Source organism: Eucyclogobius newberryi, unplaced genomic scaffold (genome assembly GCF_026437365.1).
Source record: "Eucyclogobius newberryi isolate DKJ021-1_F unplaced genomic scaffold, fEucNew1.0.hap1 SCAF_2, whole genome shotgun sequence".
In the NCBI taxonomy this organism is placed as follows: domain Eukaryota; kingdom Metazoa; phylum Chordata; class Actinopteri; order Gobiiformes; family Gobiidae; genus Eucyclogobius; species Eucyclogobius newberryi.
Window position 1 is genome coordinate 24,351,862 of NW_027315834.1, and position 21,553 is coordinate 24,373,414.

General features: G+C 40.1%; 1 protein-coding gene across 1 annotated transcript in view; it reads right to left on the minus strand.

The window, feature by feature from the left end:
- Positions 1–13,251, minus strand: part of arhgap24 (Rho GTPase activating protein 24) — a 29,501-nt gene extending 16,250 nt beyond the window's left edge. The window contains exons 1-2 of the mRNA XM_072454772.1: positions 13,032–13,251; positions 6,594–6,681 (exon numbers count right to left, since the gene is read on the minus strand). Coding sequence (XP_072310873.1) covers positions 6,594–6,681; positions 13,032–13,235 — 292 coding nt within the window. The 5' untranslated portion in view covers positions 13,236–13,251. The remainder of the gene's footprint in view (positions 1–6,593; positions 6,682–13,031) is intronic.
- Between the last annotated feature and the right edge of the window lie 8,302 nt (positions 13,252–21,553).

A 21,553-nucleotide genomic window follows, 5' to 3' on the forward strand; every position in this document is an offset into this window, starting at 1 on the left:
CAGAACTGTGCCCAACGTTCAGAGTGAAGCACAAAGAAAAATGAGCCTGATTTGGTTTCAAAGTCAAACATTCAATAGTGAGCGAGGAAAAGCAAACCTCAAACACAAACATCCTCCAAACCGGACATTTCACCAGAGAACACAATGGAACTTACCAAATGACACCATGTATTTAGTTTAAACATTTAAAAGCTGAGTCTCAAACTTGATGGTACAATTTGTACACTAAAATTGTTTTATTATTTTATATTTTATAAAAGAACAATGCAAGCTTTAGAGTTCCTCTGTTTAAAAAGCTGTTAATTCTGCCTTTTACACACAGGTACATGCTTTGCCATGACAGACTAGAACTTTCCATAACCAAAACTGAAAAATCGATGTTATCTTTTTAATCTATGACTTAAAATGCAAACACAATGAGATCCAGAGAAGCAAAATATACATTTTGTGATATGAAATGTATTAGTAAAGAGTAAAGAAGTTACTGATAAAAGCATTTACAGTTGTATCTGCTGGACAGCCCCAGTTCAGAAATGCTTACCATGTGTAACATTTCTGGTTAATTCTTATATAAATTTATGAAGTTTATATATTGGGCCTTTAAACATTTGTACACAGACTGCATTGCTTGAACCCTGACAGCAAACCAAGCCCTGTGCTTGATACTGTACAAACTGCACCAGAGCAACCTGCACAGCTTACACAGTTTGTGTTCCTTTCCATTTCCATCCTGATTTGACTTGTCACTGAAGCTATAGGTTTAATCAAGTGCTGATTTGCTCACGGTGCACACAGCAGTCGGCGTTGTCAGGCCCTTGTATGAGTGATGGCCCCCTCTGAAAACCCCTCCTTACTTTGTGACACTGAAATGTCAGCGAGCCAGATTAATATGCTTCATCAATTACTTCACCAGAGCGTCTTTGATGATAAATGCTCATGTCCCGGGACCAAATTGAGAACTGGCTATATGGCCCTCAAGAACAAGTGCACTAATTAGTTGCCCCCAACTATTGCCCCCTCACATACTAGCTTCATTTAACTCATCTATCCATCATTCAGTCATCACATGAAGCTTCAGAGGGTTGACATTCCAGTTTATACTACATGCCCACCTGCCTTCTCGTTACAGATCTATACATGTGTGGCTTTAAACTCACTCTTCAGACTCCAACATTTATAAACCAACTTAAGTCCTGCACAAATTTCACATTGAGAGCAACATTTCCTTGTTGGCCTTTTTCTAGTAATGGTTTATTTAACTTTGCCCTGGAAACATTTATATTCAAGCTCCATGACAAGTCATTTTTGGGGATCACAGGGGTCAAATAATCCAGTCACGACACGTTGTAAACTTTATTTTACAATCTTACTTTAACCAATAGAGTGGGGAAACTATGGGCATGCCCACTACACTTTCCCCAACAGACTTTTCCCCAACTTATCTTATCTCTTAGCTGCACTATGTGTTTTCTACTTGACTTCATGGATATGTTATTCCTGTTTCATAGTATGACATTAAATCATCATTATCTTCATCATGTATATATTCTATCATTCATCTATATCATTTGAAATGACGCAGGTGACAAGTTACAGGTCCGATCTGTGGAGCGATGGCCCCTGCTCACAGTAAGAATGCTTGTTTTTCAAAGTATTAGAAAATAAAACACCCATAATTCAATGAATGCAAGATAGATATGTTTAAAGCTGTATCTTATAACATTCCAGGCAAAGTAACAGCATATCTGTGAAAAAGCAGGTATCTTATCCTCTACCAGAAAAGTTACATAGTGCTCCTTTAAAGTGGTGTTTTTATATGTAATTGTTTCAATTTTCCACAAGGGGGCAGTGTCTCCCATGTAATTCCTGGGACCGTTTTATAGTGAAATGGGTCAATAAGCCAGGTCATCTTTTAGAAAGAGAAGTTGTAACACAATACTAAAGTATATATATAAATATGGCTCTTTGGTGGTCATTATGATATGGTTACATTTTGATAACACAAGCTACTGTTTTGGATATAGATATTACATATCAACACAATTCAGAGCTCCTAAAATATGGTGTCAAAAACAGTTATCAAAATCAACGCAAGCCACAAGGGGTCAGTAAAAGATCACCATTCACAGGATTCTTTAACATTTCAGCATTCAAGCATTAAAAAACAGTTCAAGTGCAGTTTTGCATCAAATACCTTATAATATCTTATAATGCAGTTGTATTTCCATGTGATTGTTAACAGCAGGAACGTGTCTGTCTGAATGAAGTAATAGTGACCCAAGGGAAGTGGATGAAATATTATCCTAATCCCACTTCATAAAGTGACTCTTTTATACTGGTGTTTACAAGAAATTTGGGAACAAACAGAAAAGAAACACAAAATCCATCCATTGCTGATTAGTACCTATATGTTTGATTTTTGTATTTTAAGAAAGAACTAATAAGCCATGAGAAGAACATATTTAAAACAATATTTATTGTCAAGAACATATTCATGCCATATGACATAAAGGCTCTACTATAATCCCCTAAACTGACATTCCAGAGGACTCAAAAACATCAGATAAAAACAAGGATGTTATGATGTTGGTTGGATGTCGGCCATGAAAAGTATAGAAAAAGTGTTGAGAATAAAAATGAATAAAATAAAATAAATTCTATTTTGTACTGAATTTTTAAAGTCCCATAAATCAATGGCAGTTTAACCTGCCAGTGTCAGGGAAATCTCTTTTGGTTTAGTAATCATAACAATGGCCTTTCTTTAGTGTTTTTGTTACAGCCAGACATAAAAAGCATGATTCTAGTCTAAACAAGTGTGGTGGACATGCCCTTCTCGGACCACCACTCTTTTCCAGTCGGGGTCAGGCAGTTTTCACAAAGGCAGTTTTAACAGGTAAACTTACAAGGAATATTCATATAAACTAAAGGTTAAACTTAAAATCAATGACCATTTATTTTTATTGTGTCTTTGTACAATTTATTTATCTGAGCCTTGATGACAAAAACACGTCTGCAAATGTTATTGACATTAAGTATATTATATAGTGCAAATTACTATTATTATAATTTTGTGAACTTAACTACAACTTCCATTTAATATATGAGCTTTGCAATAGATTTAAAAACACAAGGTTACAAGAGCAAGACAAACCACCCCCTATTATTTTAACTTTACACTTTTAAGTCAAAGAAACAAAGAAAAGAGATGGATGCATTTATCACCATTCAGCTCATACCAATGACAGAAGGGTCACATATTTTCTTAACATTGTTCCTCATTGTTTGTTGAGGTAAAGATTTACTATTGTTCTTTGGTCTGAACTGACGTTGTGAATGTGGGATATTTGAGGTGCCCTCGTTTGAACCCTGGGCAGTTGAAATGATGTTCCTACTAAAGAGTTACTCATCATCTCCGAGAACATGAAGACAGTGGAGGGCCTTTTCTGTACGGCTTCCTGTGCGTGTGCCAGTGACTGTCACAGTGCTGTGCCTCATTTAGACCAATGGAATATATGTGCTGGCTTTTTCCCTTTTCGTTCACTCTCTCTGCTTCTCTAAGGCCTCTTTATTTGCAGCTTTTTCTGTTTTCCAGCAGTCTAAGGGCGAGGGTCCGGCATTGAGGAGGAAGTCACTTTTGCATTGACGTTAAAACCAACAGGGGCCAATCTGTGTTCATTTGCGAGCAGCTAAGGCAGGTGAACATGCACAAACATAACAAGATGTAACTTCCGCTCAAAAGTCTGGGTCAAAATAAACGTTGGTCCCTGAAACTAAATGAGGGTGAGCATTATGTCTTTAGGCCAAAGCACTAAAAACATGGGCACAAGACATTATGAAACAAAACTGGGTCCAAAAGATGAAGACAAGATGAGATTTTGACAATCAAATAGACATAAGCCTACATGTTGTTCAGAATGCTTCCATATTTTGTGTATCTTATCATATTATAGTTCACAATGAACTATTTGCAGTAATAACATTGGTTTCATGGCAAATTATGAATGTGTTTATTGCACTCTTCAGCTGTTTAATGACAGTAAGTATTATGATTAGATTAGATTTTAAAGAAAGACTGAAAATGATTTTATTTTCTCTCGTGGTCGGCAGCCTTATTTTAATTAATACAACCAGAAGGAGGATTATGTTGTGTGGAATAAGGTGAATAGACGTCTAAACTACAGGAGGACATTCTATTATTTAAAACAAACTGGAAGCTTTGAGATTTAATAATTGCGCCAACTCAAATTACAATTTTAGTTCAGTTTGTTCTGCAGCCCTAAATGTAACCTAACCTATGTTGTTTGCAAATTGGTGGTAAATTAAAAATGAATAAATATTACAGGATCACTATCCAGAGCGCCAACAATCTTGTGGCATTATGAGCTTGAAGTATAAGCAGGGCCGGCCCAAGCCTTCAGGGGGCCCTAAGCGAAAACATATTTGGGGGCCCCTCACCACGTCATCAGAATCAGTTTTATTGCCATTGTCAGTGAACAATTCACATGTGGGAACTTTCTTCAACGCAAACAAAGCGCACCAAAACTCCAGGGCATCTGTTTGCCAGTTAGTTTATTCTCAGCACCTCACAAGCTCAAATATTGATAACTTAAATCCCACAATGCAACTTGGTATTCCGCTGACATCACCTCTACTCCCTGTACAAATAACACACGTCCCAGATATGTTTTTGGGTGTATTTGTGGGCGTTAAGGGTCGACAGCCACATTAGCAGTTTAAATTAATGAACAGGGGGGGTCAGACCTTTTTTGGGTCTTCTGCTGCATTTTAATGTGGTCCAACCGGCTAAAGTAAGAGTAAAATGTTGAGGTTGTAATGCTATAAAATGATGATGTGATGAAACTGTGCCAGGAGAAAATGATTAAAGCCAGTTATTAATACATTAGTGTACTTAATTACTCAATACAATATTGGCTATGAAAAATAATTATGGTCAAATTGATTCATTTTAACTGAAAACGTAAAAGTAATAGTTATCCTTAATAATTTATCTTTTACTGCTCCCAACTGTTCCTTCTTGCCAAAGTGACAAAACAAGTTATATTAAATTAAACAAATGGCATAAGCATTGCTTGATTAACAATTAACACTGATAAAACAGTGCAAACATGTTATTCCCAGAGAATGAACAGAACTAGAAGTGAAGGTCCAAACCTCGCTATAGTGAAGAGACTGCGTTTCTGCAACTTTGCCACTTTTATATAAAAATATATAGTATTATTCTATAACAGACGTAATTTTAATATGTCTGGTCATTTTTCACTATCAATTTATTATAATTTATAACAAATAGTCTAATGATGCTTTTTAAATAAATGTAAATGTTTTATTGCTCTATTAAAAGTTAATTACAATATAAATGTTTGTTCTGATCAGAACACCACACACTGGACTCCTGCATGAAACAATGCTGCGATGTGATTGGCTGATGCATAAACCTTTACGTTCCTCTTATTCCACGTTAAGAAGTCAAAGTAAAACAGACATCACGAGTCACGACTGATCTCACACATGGTGATGTGAGAGAGGGACGCAAACTCAAACCAGCTCATCTCTAACTGAGGCTGCACAGGGGCCCGGGACAGGGGCCCGGGACAGGGGCCGCACACTGTTCACTCCAAAGTCTCACGTCAGAGGTTCTGGACGAGACGGCGCTCGTCCGGACCGGATCTCCGCCTCTTAGTGACCGGGGCACAGACGCCCCTCACCGGCCTCACCTGCAGCTCACACTACCGGGCTGGTGTAAATGTGAAGCTTATTATCTTTCATTCAGACATATTATTATGCGCGGGGCAGAGCTCTCGTCGCCTCCAGCCTGAGCGAACTAACGTGACAGAATCGTGTTGTTTCAAACAGCAGCATTAACCGTCTCTTTGTAAGAGAAGTTCAATACCTGGAGAGTGTTGTTGAGTTTGCAGTTTCTTTACATCGTCAAGAAGTTTCTTCTTTCGTTTTTCGGCATCGGGGGGATATATTCCTCTGGACATGAGGACCACGTTGTGTTGTGTTTATGTTTTGCTCTCGAGCTCCTCGCGCACAATGAAGTTGACCAATCAGCGCAGGTTTGGTGTCTTGGTTGCCAGATTGTCATTACAAATAAATGCGGTTTGTGCGTTATATGTTACCGCTGTGTGCGCTTGCACTTCGCATAAGACGGGTTACCAGATTGGGGGCCCTCTTAACGCCTCGGGGCCCTACGCGGCTGCTTAGTTCGCTTATAGGCTGGGCCGGCCCTGAGTATAAGTGTACTGTTTACGCACATCTGCTAACAAGCCACGTGTCATAATGAGCATGTGCAATGTAAAGACATAAAATGGGGCTAAAAACACTTGGGACACAGGTGCAGAGTGACTTTAATGACTATAGCACTTTTCACTGTGCATGAGCAAGCATATTTCATGAATACTCATACGGTAACTTACACACATCGCCCAATTCATTTCTGCACTGCATTTGAAATTTGTTTTAACCAAGTCTAAATTTGGTTAGTTTGTCAATGGAACAAAAGTTTGCAAATGCAGATCCATTTACATATATATTCCATATATTTGTGTTGTTGTTTTTGTCAAACTTACCTGGAACGACCTCAAACAGAAATTTCCCTCCGTCGTCTCCGCTGCTAGGATGCTCTGTTACCTTGTTTCCAGCTAAGGAAATAGTTCCCTGGAAAAATAGAGAATTAGAAGATGTAATGAAATGACATATTGAATGTGATGGAGTCCAACGCAAAGAAATAACTGAAAAACATTGTATTTTTAAACCAGTGTGGTATCATAATTTCCCTCATAAAGTGGGTTTGAAAGTTGTGTTTGTGACAACAATAGTTGGATGTTATAAGAGCTTAAAGCTTTCTCTTCTTACTGAGCCAACCACAGGTTTCTGCATTAAGTACATTTCTCGTTGGGAATAAATGGCTCCAGGTTGATGCTCCAAAAAAAGAGGAACTTATATAAAAATACCCAAGAAAACTTATGTGGGATAATTTTTTGTGCCTCAGAATTAATAGAACTCAATTCAAGTCCCTTGATTGAGGCCAACCAGTTGCAGAACCACTGGTCCCTAGACTATTTCAGCTCAGTGCCAGACACTAGTTAGGACTTGTGTTGTTGATGAAAACAGTGTGTGCCGTGGTGATTGAGGAAGTGCAAGGGAGCAGCATCAGAGGGAGTTACTCTGTCCCGCTGAGTGAGCCGCCACTTAAATAGACTGAGACACAACCAGACTGGAGGTCCCATGACACACGTCCACATAGACCCCTTTAAAACAGGGATCAAACGCAGCACTTGGTCATAAAGATTATAGGACATCAACAAGTTTTACAACATAAAAAAGTAACTGAGTTACCTCTCTATGTTGTAAAAACACTGGTGTAAATGTTCTTTCCACAGTAACACTATTCCTGGTGGAGCACTGTTTTCTGCAGACACACCAAACCACACTTATATTTAGCTACAAATCAGCACACCAGACTCTGGGGGAGAGTGGGTATTGTGGGGTGTTTTCTGAGTTTTATTTTAAAGGAGTGTGAGATCATCTTCGGTACATGGCACAATAACACAACTTATTCTTTAACACAAAGCTCATGACTTAAACATAGAAGGATAATAATTCTTTACAATTCTATAAAGTATTCTTTGATGGTAGGTTTTAGGATCTGTACTGTCAAGATACCATATAATGATTCTCAGTCACTGTATTCACTGTAATAATCTAATAATACTGATAAATCCAATACATCCTATCACTCAAGAATGTTGAAATCCATAATGTTTTCCAGAGCAGAGGCGCACCTGCACACACAATTCAGAGTGATTTGTGTCACACAACAGAATGTTTGAGCAAACTGCAAGATCTTACTGCAGCTGTTCCCTAATTCACATAAGAACGTTTCCATCCATCAATGATGTTTTATTACACAAGCGTCTCCCTTCAACAGTTGCTATTGTTACACTGCTTTTATGGATTTAGGGATCTAACAACTATCCCCACCTTTAAGTGCACAGATTGAGCATAACCTTGATGTAAAAAGTGCCATCAACAACATGATAATTTGTGTGTGATAAAAGTAGTTCACATCTATGCAAAATGTTTGAAGGGATGTGAATATGACAAACACTATAGTTTCCCTTCGGACATTAAAGCCTCTCACTGAACTGTTCTGAGAAACATCGTCACAAACTCAGACACCAAGGTCAAAGTCTGTTTACTTCACTCTGAATTATTCATGTTTTCACTCACATCTTGTGAATGTTTCATAAGACTCAAACCCTTTGTGGTATTAATATTCAATGTATAACTTACTTTGGCTTGCTCTTACCATTGTCCACTTTTCAAATCAAATGCAAGTGCTTTTGTAACACAACACGATACATAATACATGATTTATAAATAAAAATGTATCTATAAAACATCCATTGACACATTACGTCAATGAAAATATGCAAAAGATACTATTCAAAGAATGGTTTGAATTACAATAATTTCCATACAATTACCCGCACACTGAATGCTGACTTTGTGAATAACATAGCCACAGTTGATGTGTGTGTAGGTGTGTGCCATCCAACATCTCCACAGACCAGTTAGGACACGCAGATGGCATGTTGACGCGAGCCCACACGTGCCATACCCGCGCATACTTTTGGTTGACCTGTCACCTTTATCAGGCTGTCATTCCTAAGATTCCATAAGTCGCTCCAAAGTTTTGGCTTGACTTTAAGGACACAAGATGCACAGCAGCTCTCGGGAGCAACTACAACATGGTCAAGTACAATGTGTGGGTCTGAAACAGGTGAAAAGAATACTTACGATGAAGTATTAGTGGCCCAGGTCAACAACAACAACAACAACAACAACAACAACAACAACAACAACAACAACACTGCGGTTTGTAACATTCACACATAACTTGAACTAAAGGACCATTAACTTGAACTAAAGAAGCATTTTGTTGCTCCTGACGTTACCAGGGCAACATATGTTCTTGTTTCCATGGAGAAAGCAGGCTGCATATGTGACAGGTAACAAATGGAGACTTCACTGTGTGTTAGAGCAGTAATTAATAGCTCCACTAAATATGGCTGCACGCTGAGGTGCACTTCACTGCTCCACATACAGCAGGAACTTTCTTTTCCTGTTCATTTGACCTTCAAAAAACAAATGTGTTCATTGACTCGGCTCTGATCTTTCGCTCTTATAGGTGATTCACCATTTATATTCCGCACACTTAAAGTATGTTATCTGTGTTTAACAAGTAGACCACATGGATCTAAAAGCTACAATCTTTGCATGAGTGTGTAAATGTAAAATAAGTAAAGAGTCATTACTTTCAGCTTGGATTTCACATAACACTTCTGGAAAACTAGCCACAGAAAAACACATAGATAGATGAGCAGAAAAAATGTTTCAACACATTTCCAACAGTTCCTGAAGGAGGTATGAGTATAAAGGAATTTAGTAATAAAGCCATGACTAAGGCAGGGTTATTCTGTCTGGAGGGCAGTCTGTCTCTGTAATGTCCATATGTTCAATCTGTAATTTTGTTGATGAAATTTGGCAACCCTGAAGAGAGGCAAGAAGCCTTTTAGAGATCCTTGTACAAAGACTTATCTATCCTAAGTATTGTGTGACAGCTTTCTTTGTTTGGGATAGTCAGTGTGTCTCTTCTGTTGGCTGGCGTGTAACATTCTCTGTACATGGTGCCTAGTTACAGGCATAAGAGACAACTTTAATGGCAGGTTTTTAAATACCGATAGTCATGAAACAAAAACAGTGTCTACTATAAATCCATACAATGATAGAAAACATGACACGTAAGTCAAATCAAATATGGATTTGTTTCAGTTGCCACGGGTCATTCTATTACCATATTGTTTTGCTTTTATAAAGACACTTTCAGAACTGAAGCCTGTACTGTGAAGCTGGATTAGAGGGTCAGCAAGGTAAATTCAGGGTTGACCCTGGTTCAGTGGTATTACAAAGGAGGTTCACTTTCTATCAGGGCAGAATACAGTATAATCACACACAAAAACATTTATCAGGCTATTATCAGGATGTCCTGCCCGGTGGGCAGAGCCAACTCAGTGTAGGATAAATATCCGAGTTCTCAGACTAGAGCTGCAGATTCAGAATGACTCTTGAATGTGATTCTAGTGTCCAGATGACTACAACTGAATCATTTATACATTTAACGTTAATATAAAAGCCAGGCGTTTCAGGAGAGTTGACTTCAGGTCAGGGCCGGCCCAAGCCTTCAGGGGGCCCTAAGCGAAAACATATTTGGGGGCCCCTCACCACGTCATCAGAATCAGTTTTATTGCTATTGTCAGTGAACAATTCACATATGGGAACTTTCTTCAACGCAAACAAAGCGCACCAAAACTCCAGGGCATCCGTTTGCCAGTTAGTTTATTCTCAGAACCTCACAAGCTCAAATATTGATAACTTAAATCCCACAATGCAACTTGGTATTCCGCTGACATCACCTCTACTCCCTGTACAAATAACACACGTCCCAGATATGTTTTTGGGTGTATTTGTGGGCGTTAAGGGTCGACAGCCACATTAGCAGTTTAAATTAATGAACGGGGGGGGGTCTGGGGGCCCTCCCCCAGAGATTTTCAGACCTTTTGTGTGTCTTCTGCTGCATTTTAATGTGGTCCAGCCGGCTAAAGTAAGAGTAAAATGTTGAGGTTGTAATGCTATAAAATGATGATGTGATGAAACTGTGCCAGGAGAAAATGATTAAAGCCAGTTATTAATACATTAGTGTACTTAATTACTCAATACAATATTGGCTATGAAAAATAATTATGGTCAAATTGATTCATTTTAACTGAAAACGTAAAAGTAATAGTTATCCTTACTAACTTATCTTTTACTGCTCCCAACTGTTCCTTCTTGCCAAAGTGACAAAACAAGTTATATTAAATGAAACAAATGGCTTAAGCATTGCTTGATTAACAATTAACACTGATAAAACAGTGCAAACATGTTATTCCCAGAGAATGAACAGAACTAGAAGTGAAGGTCCAAACCTAGCTATAGTGAAGAGACTGCGTTTCTGCAACTTTGCCACTTTTATATAAAAATATATAGTATTATTCTATAACAGATGTAATTTTAATATGTCTGGTTATGTTTCACTATCAATTTATTATAATTTATAACAAATAGTCTAATGATGCTTTTTAAATAAATGTAAATGTTTTATTGCTCTATTAAAAGTTAATTAGAATGTAAATGTTTGTTCTGATCTGAACATCAAACACTGGACTCCTGCATGAAACAATGCTGCGATGTGATTGGCTGATGGACCTTACGTGCATAAACCTTTACGTTCCTCTTATTCCACGTTAAGAAGTCAAAGTAAAACAGACATCACGAGTCACGACTGATCTCACACATGGTGATGTGAGAGAGAGGGACGCAAACTCAAACCAGCTCATCTCTAACTGAGGCTGCACAGGGGCCCGGGACAGGGGCCCGGGACAGGGGCCGCACACTGTTCACTCCAAAGTCTCACGTCAGAGGTTCTGGACGAGACGGCGCTCGTCCGGACCGGATCTCCGCCTCTTAGTGACCGGGGCACAGACGCCCCTCCCCGGCCTCACCTGCAGCTAACACTACGGGGCTGGTGTAAATGTGAAGCTTATTATCTTTCATTCAGACATATTATTATGCGCGGGGCAGAGCTCTCGTCGCCTCCAGCCTGAGCGAACTAACGTGACAGAATCGTGTTGTTTCAAACAGCAGCATTAACCGTCTCTTTGTAAGAGAAGTTCAATACCTGGAGAGTGTTGTTGAGTTTGCAGTTTCTTTACATCGTCAAGAAGTTTCTTCTTTCGTTTTTCGGCATCGGGGGGATATATTCCTCTGGACATGAGGACCACGTTGTGTTGTGTTTATGTTTTGCTCTCGAGCTCCTCGCGCACAATGAAGTTGCCCAATCAGCGCAGGTTTGGTGTCTTGGTTGCCAGATTGTCATTACAAATAAATGCGGTTTGTGCGTTATATGTTACCGCTGTGTGCGCTGCCGCGCCAGCAGCGCTACTACACTAGTGGCGCACGCTGCGCTTGCACTTCGCATAAGACGGGTTGCCAGATTGGGGGCCCTCTTAAAGCCTCGGGGCCCTACGCGGCTGCTTAGTTCGCTTATAGGCTGGGCCGGCCCTGCTTCAGGTCGATGTCAGCAAATGTTGCAAGGCTCGAAAAGGCTCCGGTGTGAGGGAGCGAGAAGAGCTCAGCGAACTGAGGAAAAGCATAAGTGACAGCGCAGATTCTTTTATATCAGTGCACACAGATTTATAAAGACAAGGAGTGATCATTAAATAGGCTGCACTCAGACATTTTGCAGGTGATTTATAGATGGAATATTCCCATCATCTTCAATAACACTGTTACATCACATACACTGTTTTGTGCACATTTGACTGTGCGTCTTTCTATGCTGCTTGGGTCACACTCAGAGTCTTTCATTAGTTCCATCTAAGATCTGTCATAGGTTCTATGTTTCATGACTTTAGCACATTTGGGTCTTTTATATCGATTAATAGATTTCAACTCAACTTTCTCTGTGATGTAACTCTTGTGGCTGTGACTGGTGTCGACTCCATATGAACGCAGTGCCTGAGTTTCCTCTGATCTCTTATTTCCTCCGATCGTGATAAACGCGGGTCTTTCCTTCTCCATCGTTCTGATTGGTCGGTTGACGCTAACCCCGCCCCCTGGCCGTGTTCATATTCATTGAGAAAATCTTGGGTTTACAGAGCGAGTTGTGAACCTGTTTTGTAGTACGGCTTGCTTATCCAGAGATAATGAGTTTGTTTATCCGTGTAAGAGAAACTTATCAAGGACAAGTTCAGCCAGCGTCTTTGTAGGCCTCAGGTGCATGAGATGAGAGCATGCATTTACGTCTAATACTCATCCACTTTTCTTCTGACCCTGGTTACAGGTCGACCAGCGCATCACTAATGTTCAAACAGGGAGCTTTGATGTAAGCAATGTTATCTTACCAGTGTTTTGGTCTCCTCTTCATCTTTGTAGTAATAAAGCTGGTTCCCTCTCAATACGAACCAGCGGCTGTGCCAGGTTTTTACAAAGCCGCCTTGTTTCTTGAGCCAGCCACACCTGACCACACTGGCCCGGGTCAGACTTTCTGTGCAGGACTGTCCTGTGCTGGGATTGGGGCCGCCTGGGGGCACACACTGTTCATCCATAATCACGTCTGGACTTGGATCTGGAATAAAAGGAATGGTAAGTTAGATTTTTAACAGGAAATTGTTCATATTTGTCTAATTAGAAACTGCAATATTCAGTAAAAAAGTTTAATAATGCAATAGCAATATTCATCTCTTAGATGAAAACAAAAATGTTAAATGAATAATGACTCTATCACTCAACTCTCCTTTGTAAGGGGAGGTGTGAATATTGGTGCTGCTGATTCTTATAGAAACAGCTCATTGTGCACAGTTTGAGAGAAGTTCTGACTTCTAAAGTTTCTCTGCAAGATGACTGTGGAGCCTCGACCTCAAACACAGAGTAGCTGCACAATATATTGCAAGTGAATCAAAATGAATTTACCGCAGTTATCAAATTGCAATTAAAAAAGTATTTAAATAATAGAATGTCTTCAGTAAAAAAACAGAATAGAATTTGAATAGAATATTTTTTTATCCTGTATTTTAGACATCTATAAACCTGTTATGAACTTCATGGGATTCAATGTCGTCAGTCAAATGTTATTGCAAATCTAATCACAATTACAATACAGTTCAGAAAAAAATATTTTACAATTTACTTTGTTTATAATGTAACAAGAAACAATCCCAAAACATGTTTCTTGCTGTATACCTGCTCATTGGTCAATCAGATATTTCTATCACACATCACTTAACTCACAACAGATGTACAGGTACACTGTCTAACTTGTGTCATCTGCTTTCCTCCATTATTGTTGTGTGTTGAATATTACGCACTATGACATTAAACTTTCATACTCAGTTAAGTGTGTACGTTACTAAAGATACAGGTTATGCATGCTGTAAACAATCCTCACAACACATTCTCCTTCATACACCAGCACACTAAATCAGAGCATCCAGAGGAAGCCTATGCAGACACAGGGAGAACATGCAAACCCCACACCGTCCAGCGTTCTCACTGTGAGGTGAGAGCGCTAACCACTGCCTATTGCTCAAAAATACCCTGTGAGCTGGGTTGCATCTCCACAGATCTGACCTGTAACTTGGCCGGATGGCGTCACCTGCTTGTCTCCATGGAGATAGCTATATTGTAGAACATTCCCTACTAAACAACATCTCTATGGAGACAGACAGAGTTACATAGTGCACCTGTAAGTGAAGTTTACAAAGTACTTCTCTTTACTCCATTCTGAGATCGCCGTTGCTGAGAATGACCAGAGTCCACAAAGCCTCAGGTCCAGATGAGGGCCAGATGTGGCCTACAGCATTCCTCATCGTCACTGAGGGCTGCAACAATGCACAGACTGATAATAACTGTATTGTACCATTTACTAAAACCATTCACAGGTTTTAGTCTTTTTATTAGTGATAGATGACCTTAAGTGGAACTGCAGGGATAAAGATAAGTTTATGGAGACACCGATACTGGAATCAGCTTTGACAGTGAGTGAGTGATGAAAAATGAGCACCGCTGCCATAGCAATGAATACGTCTTATCTATAAGTTATATAAGTTCTATATATCTTTATCTATATATCTGTTGTGGGCCAAGGTCCTGTACCTGAGCCACTGTGGTTACACAAAGTTTGTATGGTTTTCCTGATGCCTGTTCCCGCTCAAATATGTCCAAAATACTCCAGTATTATGAATGACAATGTCCTCTCGCTCATCCACAAACCCGAAACATGGCAGTTCATACCTCGCTTTGTGTTTACTGTTGTGTCTTTGGGCAAGACACTTTATCCACCTTTCCTCCAGTAGAAAAGGATTTAAAGGCAATCGTCTGGGTGCTGTTTTGAAAATACAGATGATTACATTTGAATTCTACATAACAAATGAAATAAAGTACACTGACGTATGAATGTGAGTTTGTGGCGTGTTCACATGCTTGTAACTCATGTATGTTTCATCAATAACATGCACTGTGTTAAAAAACTCTTAAACCAAAAACAACACATTATAATTATTATATACTTTGTCCTTCTTTATACTGTGTCCTTCTGATACCTCTGTTTCCAGCAAAGTCTTAACAACCTCAGCCAGAGCCAGTTGCCTGTTCAGCACATTAGCAGCCTCCATGGAGAGCCCATAAAACACCTGTGTGTGCAGGTGTGCAAGCCAAAGTCTCACTTCTTCAAGCTTCTGCCTCTAAAATAAGCATCCAGCAAAAATCATCCTTACAGTACACAGTAATAGTCATGATTCACTGTCTTGTCTTGTTGTACATATTAAGCTTATCTTTTATCTTATAGCCTATTGTTATTTTTATCCCATAGCAGATTTATATTGTTTATTTTTTAATGTATTCATTGTTCATTGTTTTTGTGTTGTACCGAATCACCAAGACAAGTTCCTATGTTTGAGAATTCTGTTCACTGACAATGGCAATAAAACCTTTCTGATTCTGATTCTTTATCAAACTGTATCTTCAATTTTAATGAAAACTAAACTAAACTCAGCAATCGTAGTATAAATGGATGCACTGGAGTTTGGTCTCAGCATCAGTAGTACTTCAGTGCTGCTACAGTTTGCTTTCCATATGGGAAAATGTTGAGGATACAAAGAGCCCAAGGAAGTGTTTGACATGTCTCTATTTGCAGGGAATGAGATTGGGGCCACTGAGGCTCATCCACAGAAAAAGTAAGCTCTACACTGGGAAATCACTTCCTCAACATAGCTATGCTTGGAGTGGAAGTATCACTATTGGGAAAGTATTAAAAACATTTACTCTGCAGTCATGACAAGCCACATTATCTACTATTTGTCCCACACATTTTATTCAGTTTTGTGCAGAATCTTGAGCCCTATTTTACAATATTTTTTTCAATCCAACACACAGTATATTCTTTCTATTTTACCAGAGAAAACCCGTGATTTAGAAGTATTTGTACCACAACAAGTCAAAGTACAACAACTGGTAATACAATGAACAAGCAGGTTTAGTGGTCATCAGAAAAACATGGACATAAAGACGGACACTTCATTGTTCCACGGCGAGAACAGTCGATATTGATTTTGTCACAACAATTAAGCCCTTCTTGATACAACTCTCTTAATCTATGAGGGCTTGAGAATAATTACATACTCAATAGATGGTGGAGTGGTTAAGGCGCAGCACATGTATGCCAGGCCCCATGTGCAGCCGGCCTTAGTGTTGAGTTTGATTCCTGACTCTGACTATTTACTGCATGTCCTCCCCCATTTCATTCTCATCGGTCCTGTCCAATAAAACCCAGGGGCCAAAAATCCTTTAAAAAAGCACCAAAAAGCCTTTCCTGCTGAGTAGCTGTTCGCTCACGTTGTGGACATAAATACAAGCTGCATGTTGACAGTTGATTGAATCCATCTGGTCGTATAATGCTAAAGCTCTTCATGTGTGTGTAAAGATCAAAGAGAGATGAGAAAGTTAGTTTGGTCCATCTGGTTTCTGCTTCCACATGTACATGTCTAGATGAAGTCAACATGCAGAGAAAACTTGAACTTCACATTTCTAGCCATAGTGGTCTTCTTGTCCACAGCGAGGCCACAGTGACCCACATGTGTTAAAGACAAATAGGATGCTTACATCATCACAAAGATGGTTTAGTCATAGGATAAGAAAAGCCCATGCCCTATTGGGTTAAATGCAAAAAAGGATGTGAAAGAGGAAGGGCTTTGGCCTTACACTCCACAGTAAGTAATGAATACACGCTTAGTAACCGCCCCAAGATTAGACATAATTATCTATTTAAGAGATATGTGAGTAATCCCAGTGCTTTGGTAGATTACAAGGTTCTTTCATAATTTGGATATTTGTCAAAGTTATGTTTTATATTATACAGAGTATCTATGTTTCAGTGATGTTTTACCCACATAATCCCACTCAAATGCACAGATCTGAGTGAGTTAAACCTGGAACCGTTGGGTACAGCAGCTGACAGGAGGAACCTGATCCCTGGGCTTTCCAGCAGCGCGCCCCGTGCACTGGGGACATTTCTGGCACAGAGTGGTCACAGTCTGTCCAGCCTTCTACCTCCTCTTGTGCGTATTAACTTCCCCATCTTTCATTGCAGCTTTTTCATTAACTCACAAGACAAAGAGTGAATGATGAGAGGCTGCTTTCTGGTTCATTTGTGGCTGGAAACCACCATGCATTCTGGACCACAATGTGGGCAACATTAATCCAGATAATACAATAATACTTCTCTATTTACTGTCAGACTAGGGGCCTGTGATTCTGGGATGTGGTTATAATGAAGCATTGAATGAGCATAAGCCTAATTACAGTTACTACTGGATCAATAGAGACAACATTTCATGATAGTACACAATCTGTTAGGGGTTATAAACTGTTCATGTTAATCATTTTACAGGTGATTTGTTATTCCCACACTGACTATAACAATAATCTATCCAACAAAGAAGATTTAAAGTCGTCTTCATGTATCTGTATCATGATCTACAGAGCGCTCACAGGTGCCACGGAACCCTGCCACAGCATCTCTCTTGTCATTGTGGGCTCGTGTTATAGGCTTAAACGTGAATGAAAAAGGCTCTACAGTAACATCAAAACACTCACCTTCCTCAAATCACCCAAATTCTTCCAGTAATCCCACGGTGAAAACCACACGCCGCAAACGCAATCCCAGAGTGCGTCTTTTTCTGCCGCGCCTGCACAGTCCTCCTCTGTCGTCCTGACTATGGTCTATGGACACAGGACGAAATCAAAGTGAGTCAGACAGACTTTCCCTCTAACTCCCGACACCATCTGCAGCCTGCGCGGAGGCAGTAAATGGGGGAATAGCTGTCGCGGTCTGCACAGTCAACAAATGGGTCCGCGGAGCCGCCCAGACACAGCACTCCCACATGGAGCTGACACTGACGGGGAATTAGAGCTGTGTTCAGAGGAAGAACTGTGACAAGTGCGAGTCTGTCTCACTCCTGTTTGATGCAGAGAGTAAGTCGACTCCGTTGTCACTGATGGTTAGGACACCGTGTTCCAGCGCAACAACTTTATTGGCGTTATTATTATTTTGTCAACAGTGAGAGAGGATGACATAGTGAAAGTATAGCCTACTATGATGTCATTAAATTAAAGGGGAACAAATAAAGGATGACTCCTGGTTGAGACTCTTCAAACACTAAGATTGGCTTCACTCTGATGTTAATCCAGCTGTTCACACACCAGAGGAGCTCATGTAGTCTGCTGCAATGCTCTGCCGTGGGAATAGACTTTAAAGGGACATATTAGCATTGGTATTGACTGTTGAGGTTTTCCATTTAACAAGGTTCCCTCATTAGGCATTAGACTCAGAATTATATTTTGATTGCGTCATACTTGCTTTAGTAGTCCTGCATTGTCCTGCATTTGATTCTTGAATCCTCAGAAAATCTGTTTTGACCTATCTCCTATCTCCACCCACTGCTCTGTACTTCCTTGCAATTATTGAACAGACTATGTACTACCCTGTGTACTACATGTAGGGTTAAAATGTCTGATACTAAAATCAGCTATGAAGAGGCAGGGCCTTTCAGTTCTGCAGTTTTGAACTAGATGTTTGCCAAGCTGCACCAAAACAGCTTCTTATGCTGTACTGCAAATTCCAATGAGAAAAAAAAGAAGCTCAATATTAATAAAACAAAACGTGATATGTCTTCTTTAATATGCTCTACTTGTTACACCTAAGCTGGGCACAGACAGCTCTTCTCAGTAGACCCATGTACAGCACTGTTTTTTATATAATAGTTTTAACTTGTGCTACAGCCTTCTGGAAGAAAAAAGTATGTTGACCAGTCTTAAAGGCGCAATGGACGATTTTTCGGCGATTTGAGAACGCAGGCGGAAGTGCGCATGCGCACTCCCCCGTGCGGACTGATACAACACACACGTGCGTTTGTTTATTAGCGCAACAGAGCGCATCACATCGCTCGTCTCCCGTAGATTTCTGTCCACTTCTGCGTCAGCTCGAACTGTCTTTCTCCGTCTTCATTTTGCCCCGTACACTGAGGGAACTATATTATGATAGATCCATGCGCATGCGCTTAGACACGCGGAAACGTGGGGACGAACCGCACGCGGCTGCAGGTGAGCGGTGGGCAGGGCCGGCCCAGCCTATAAGCGAACTAAGCAGCCGCGTAGGGCCCCGAGGCGTTAAAAGGGCCCCCAATCTGGCAACCCGTCTTATGCGAAGTGCAAGCGCAGCGTGCGCCACTAGTGTAGTAGCGATGCTGGCGCGGCAGCGCACACAGCGGTAACATAACGCACAAACAGCATTTATTTGTAATTACAATCTGGCAACCAAGACACCAAACCTGCGCTGATTGGTCAACTTCATCGTGCGCGAGGAGCTCGAGAGCAAAACATAAACACAACAGAACGTGGTCCTCATGTCCAGAGGAATATATCCCCCTGATGCCGAAAAACGAAAGAAGAAACTTCTTGACGATGTAAAGAAACTGCAAACTCAACAACACTCTCCAGGTATTGAACTTCTCTTACAAAGAGACGTAGTAGAAAAAGCTTCAGTTGTAGTCATCTGGACTCAGTTTGAAAAAGTAATAAGGGGTTACTGAACCCCTGGAAAGGTAAAGGACCAGGGAATTCAAATGCTAATCAGGTACTCAGGGTGGTTGAGCCAGTGTCTCACAAAGACAAAGAGGATTCTAATAGCCCATTAAGATTCTGAATAGGCTAGCTCGGTAGATACAAGGGGGGAGTTTCTGTTGAAACCAACAACTCTTTCTACTTCAGGAAGGCTCCTCCCAATGGGCGGGTCTTACCACAGAACAGTATTAATATCGGAGTTCTCGACCTAAATTCTGTTATTGACAATGACTCTTGGATGAGAGTCGAAACGTCTACTTTTTCAAACTGAGTCCAGATGACTACAACTGAAGCTTTTTCTACTATGGAACACGCCTGGACGAATGAGGGATTACACCGACTTACAAAGAGACGGTTAATGCTGCTGTTTGAAACAACACGATTCTGTCACGTTAGTTCGCTCAGGCTGGAGGCGACGAGAGCTCTGCCCCGCGCATAATAATATGTCTGAATGAAAGATAATAAGCTTAACATTTACACCAGCCCCGTAGTGTTAGCTGCAGGTGAGGCCGGTGAGGGGCGTCTGTGCCCCGGTCACTAAGAGGCGGAGATCCGGTCCGGACGAGCGCCGTCTCGTCCAGAACCTCTGACGTGAGACTTTGGAGTGAACAGTGTGCGGCCCCTGTCCCGGGCCCCTGTCCCGGGCCCCTGTGCAGCCTCAGTTAGAGATGAGCTGGTTTGAGTTTGCGTCCCTCTCTCTCACATCTCCATGTGTGAGATCAGTCGTGACTCGTGATGTCTGTTTTACTTTGACTTCTTAACGTGGAATAAGAGGAACGTAAAGGTTTATGCATCAGCCAATCACATCGCAGCATTGTTTCATGCAGGAGTCCAGTGTGTGGTGTTCTGATCAGAACCAACATTTACATTCTAATTAACTTTTAATAGAGCAATAAAACATTTACATTTATTTAAAAAGCATCATTAGACTATTTGTTATAAATTATAATAAATTGATAGGGAAACATAACCAGACATATTAAAATTACATCTGTTATAGAATAATACTATATATTTTTATATAAAAGTGGCAAAGTTGCAGAAACGCAGTCTCTTCACTATAGCTAGGTTTGGACCTTCACTTCTCGTTCTGTTCATTCTCTGGGAATAACATGTTTGCACTGTTTTATCAGTGTTAATTGTTAATCAAGCAATGCTTATGCCATTTGTTTAATTTAATATAACTTGTTTTGTCACTTTGGCAAGAAGGAACAGTTGGGAGCAGTAAAAGATAAATTAGTAAGGATAACTATTACTTTTACGTTTTCAGTTAAAATGAATCAATTTGACCATAATTATTTTTCATAGCCAATATTGTATTGAGTAATTAAGTACACTAATGTATTAATAAGATAAGATAAGATAAGATAAGATAAGATATTCCTTTATTGTCCCACATGGGGAAATTTCATTGGTGCAACGCAGGTAGATACAGAGGTAGATACAGAAGAACAGATCACTTATAGGAAGTCTGAAAAACACTTTCAGTAGAAGATCTCCTATAAACAAATAAAAACTCCCATAGACAAATAAATAAATAAATACCATTGCATGTGATCACAACAGTAATTGCACATGAATATGTGTCACGACAGCACATAGACTGCACATGAATTTCACAGTAATTGCACATACGACAGAATTGCACATCAGTATTAGGTTAGGTCAGTATTGCGCCGGGATAACGTGACGATCTCCGGGTAAGACGACTGTTCTCCGCAGTTTCATGAGTTCCTCCTTTGTGTAAACG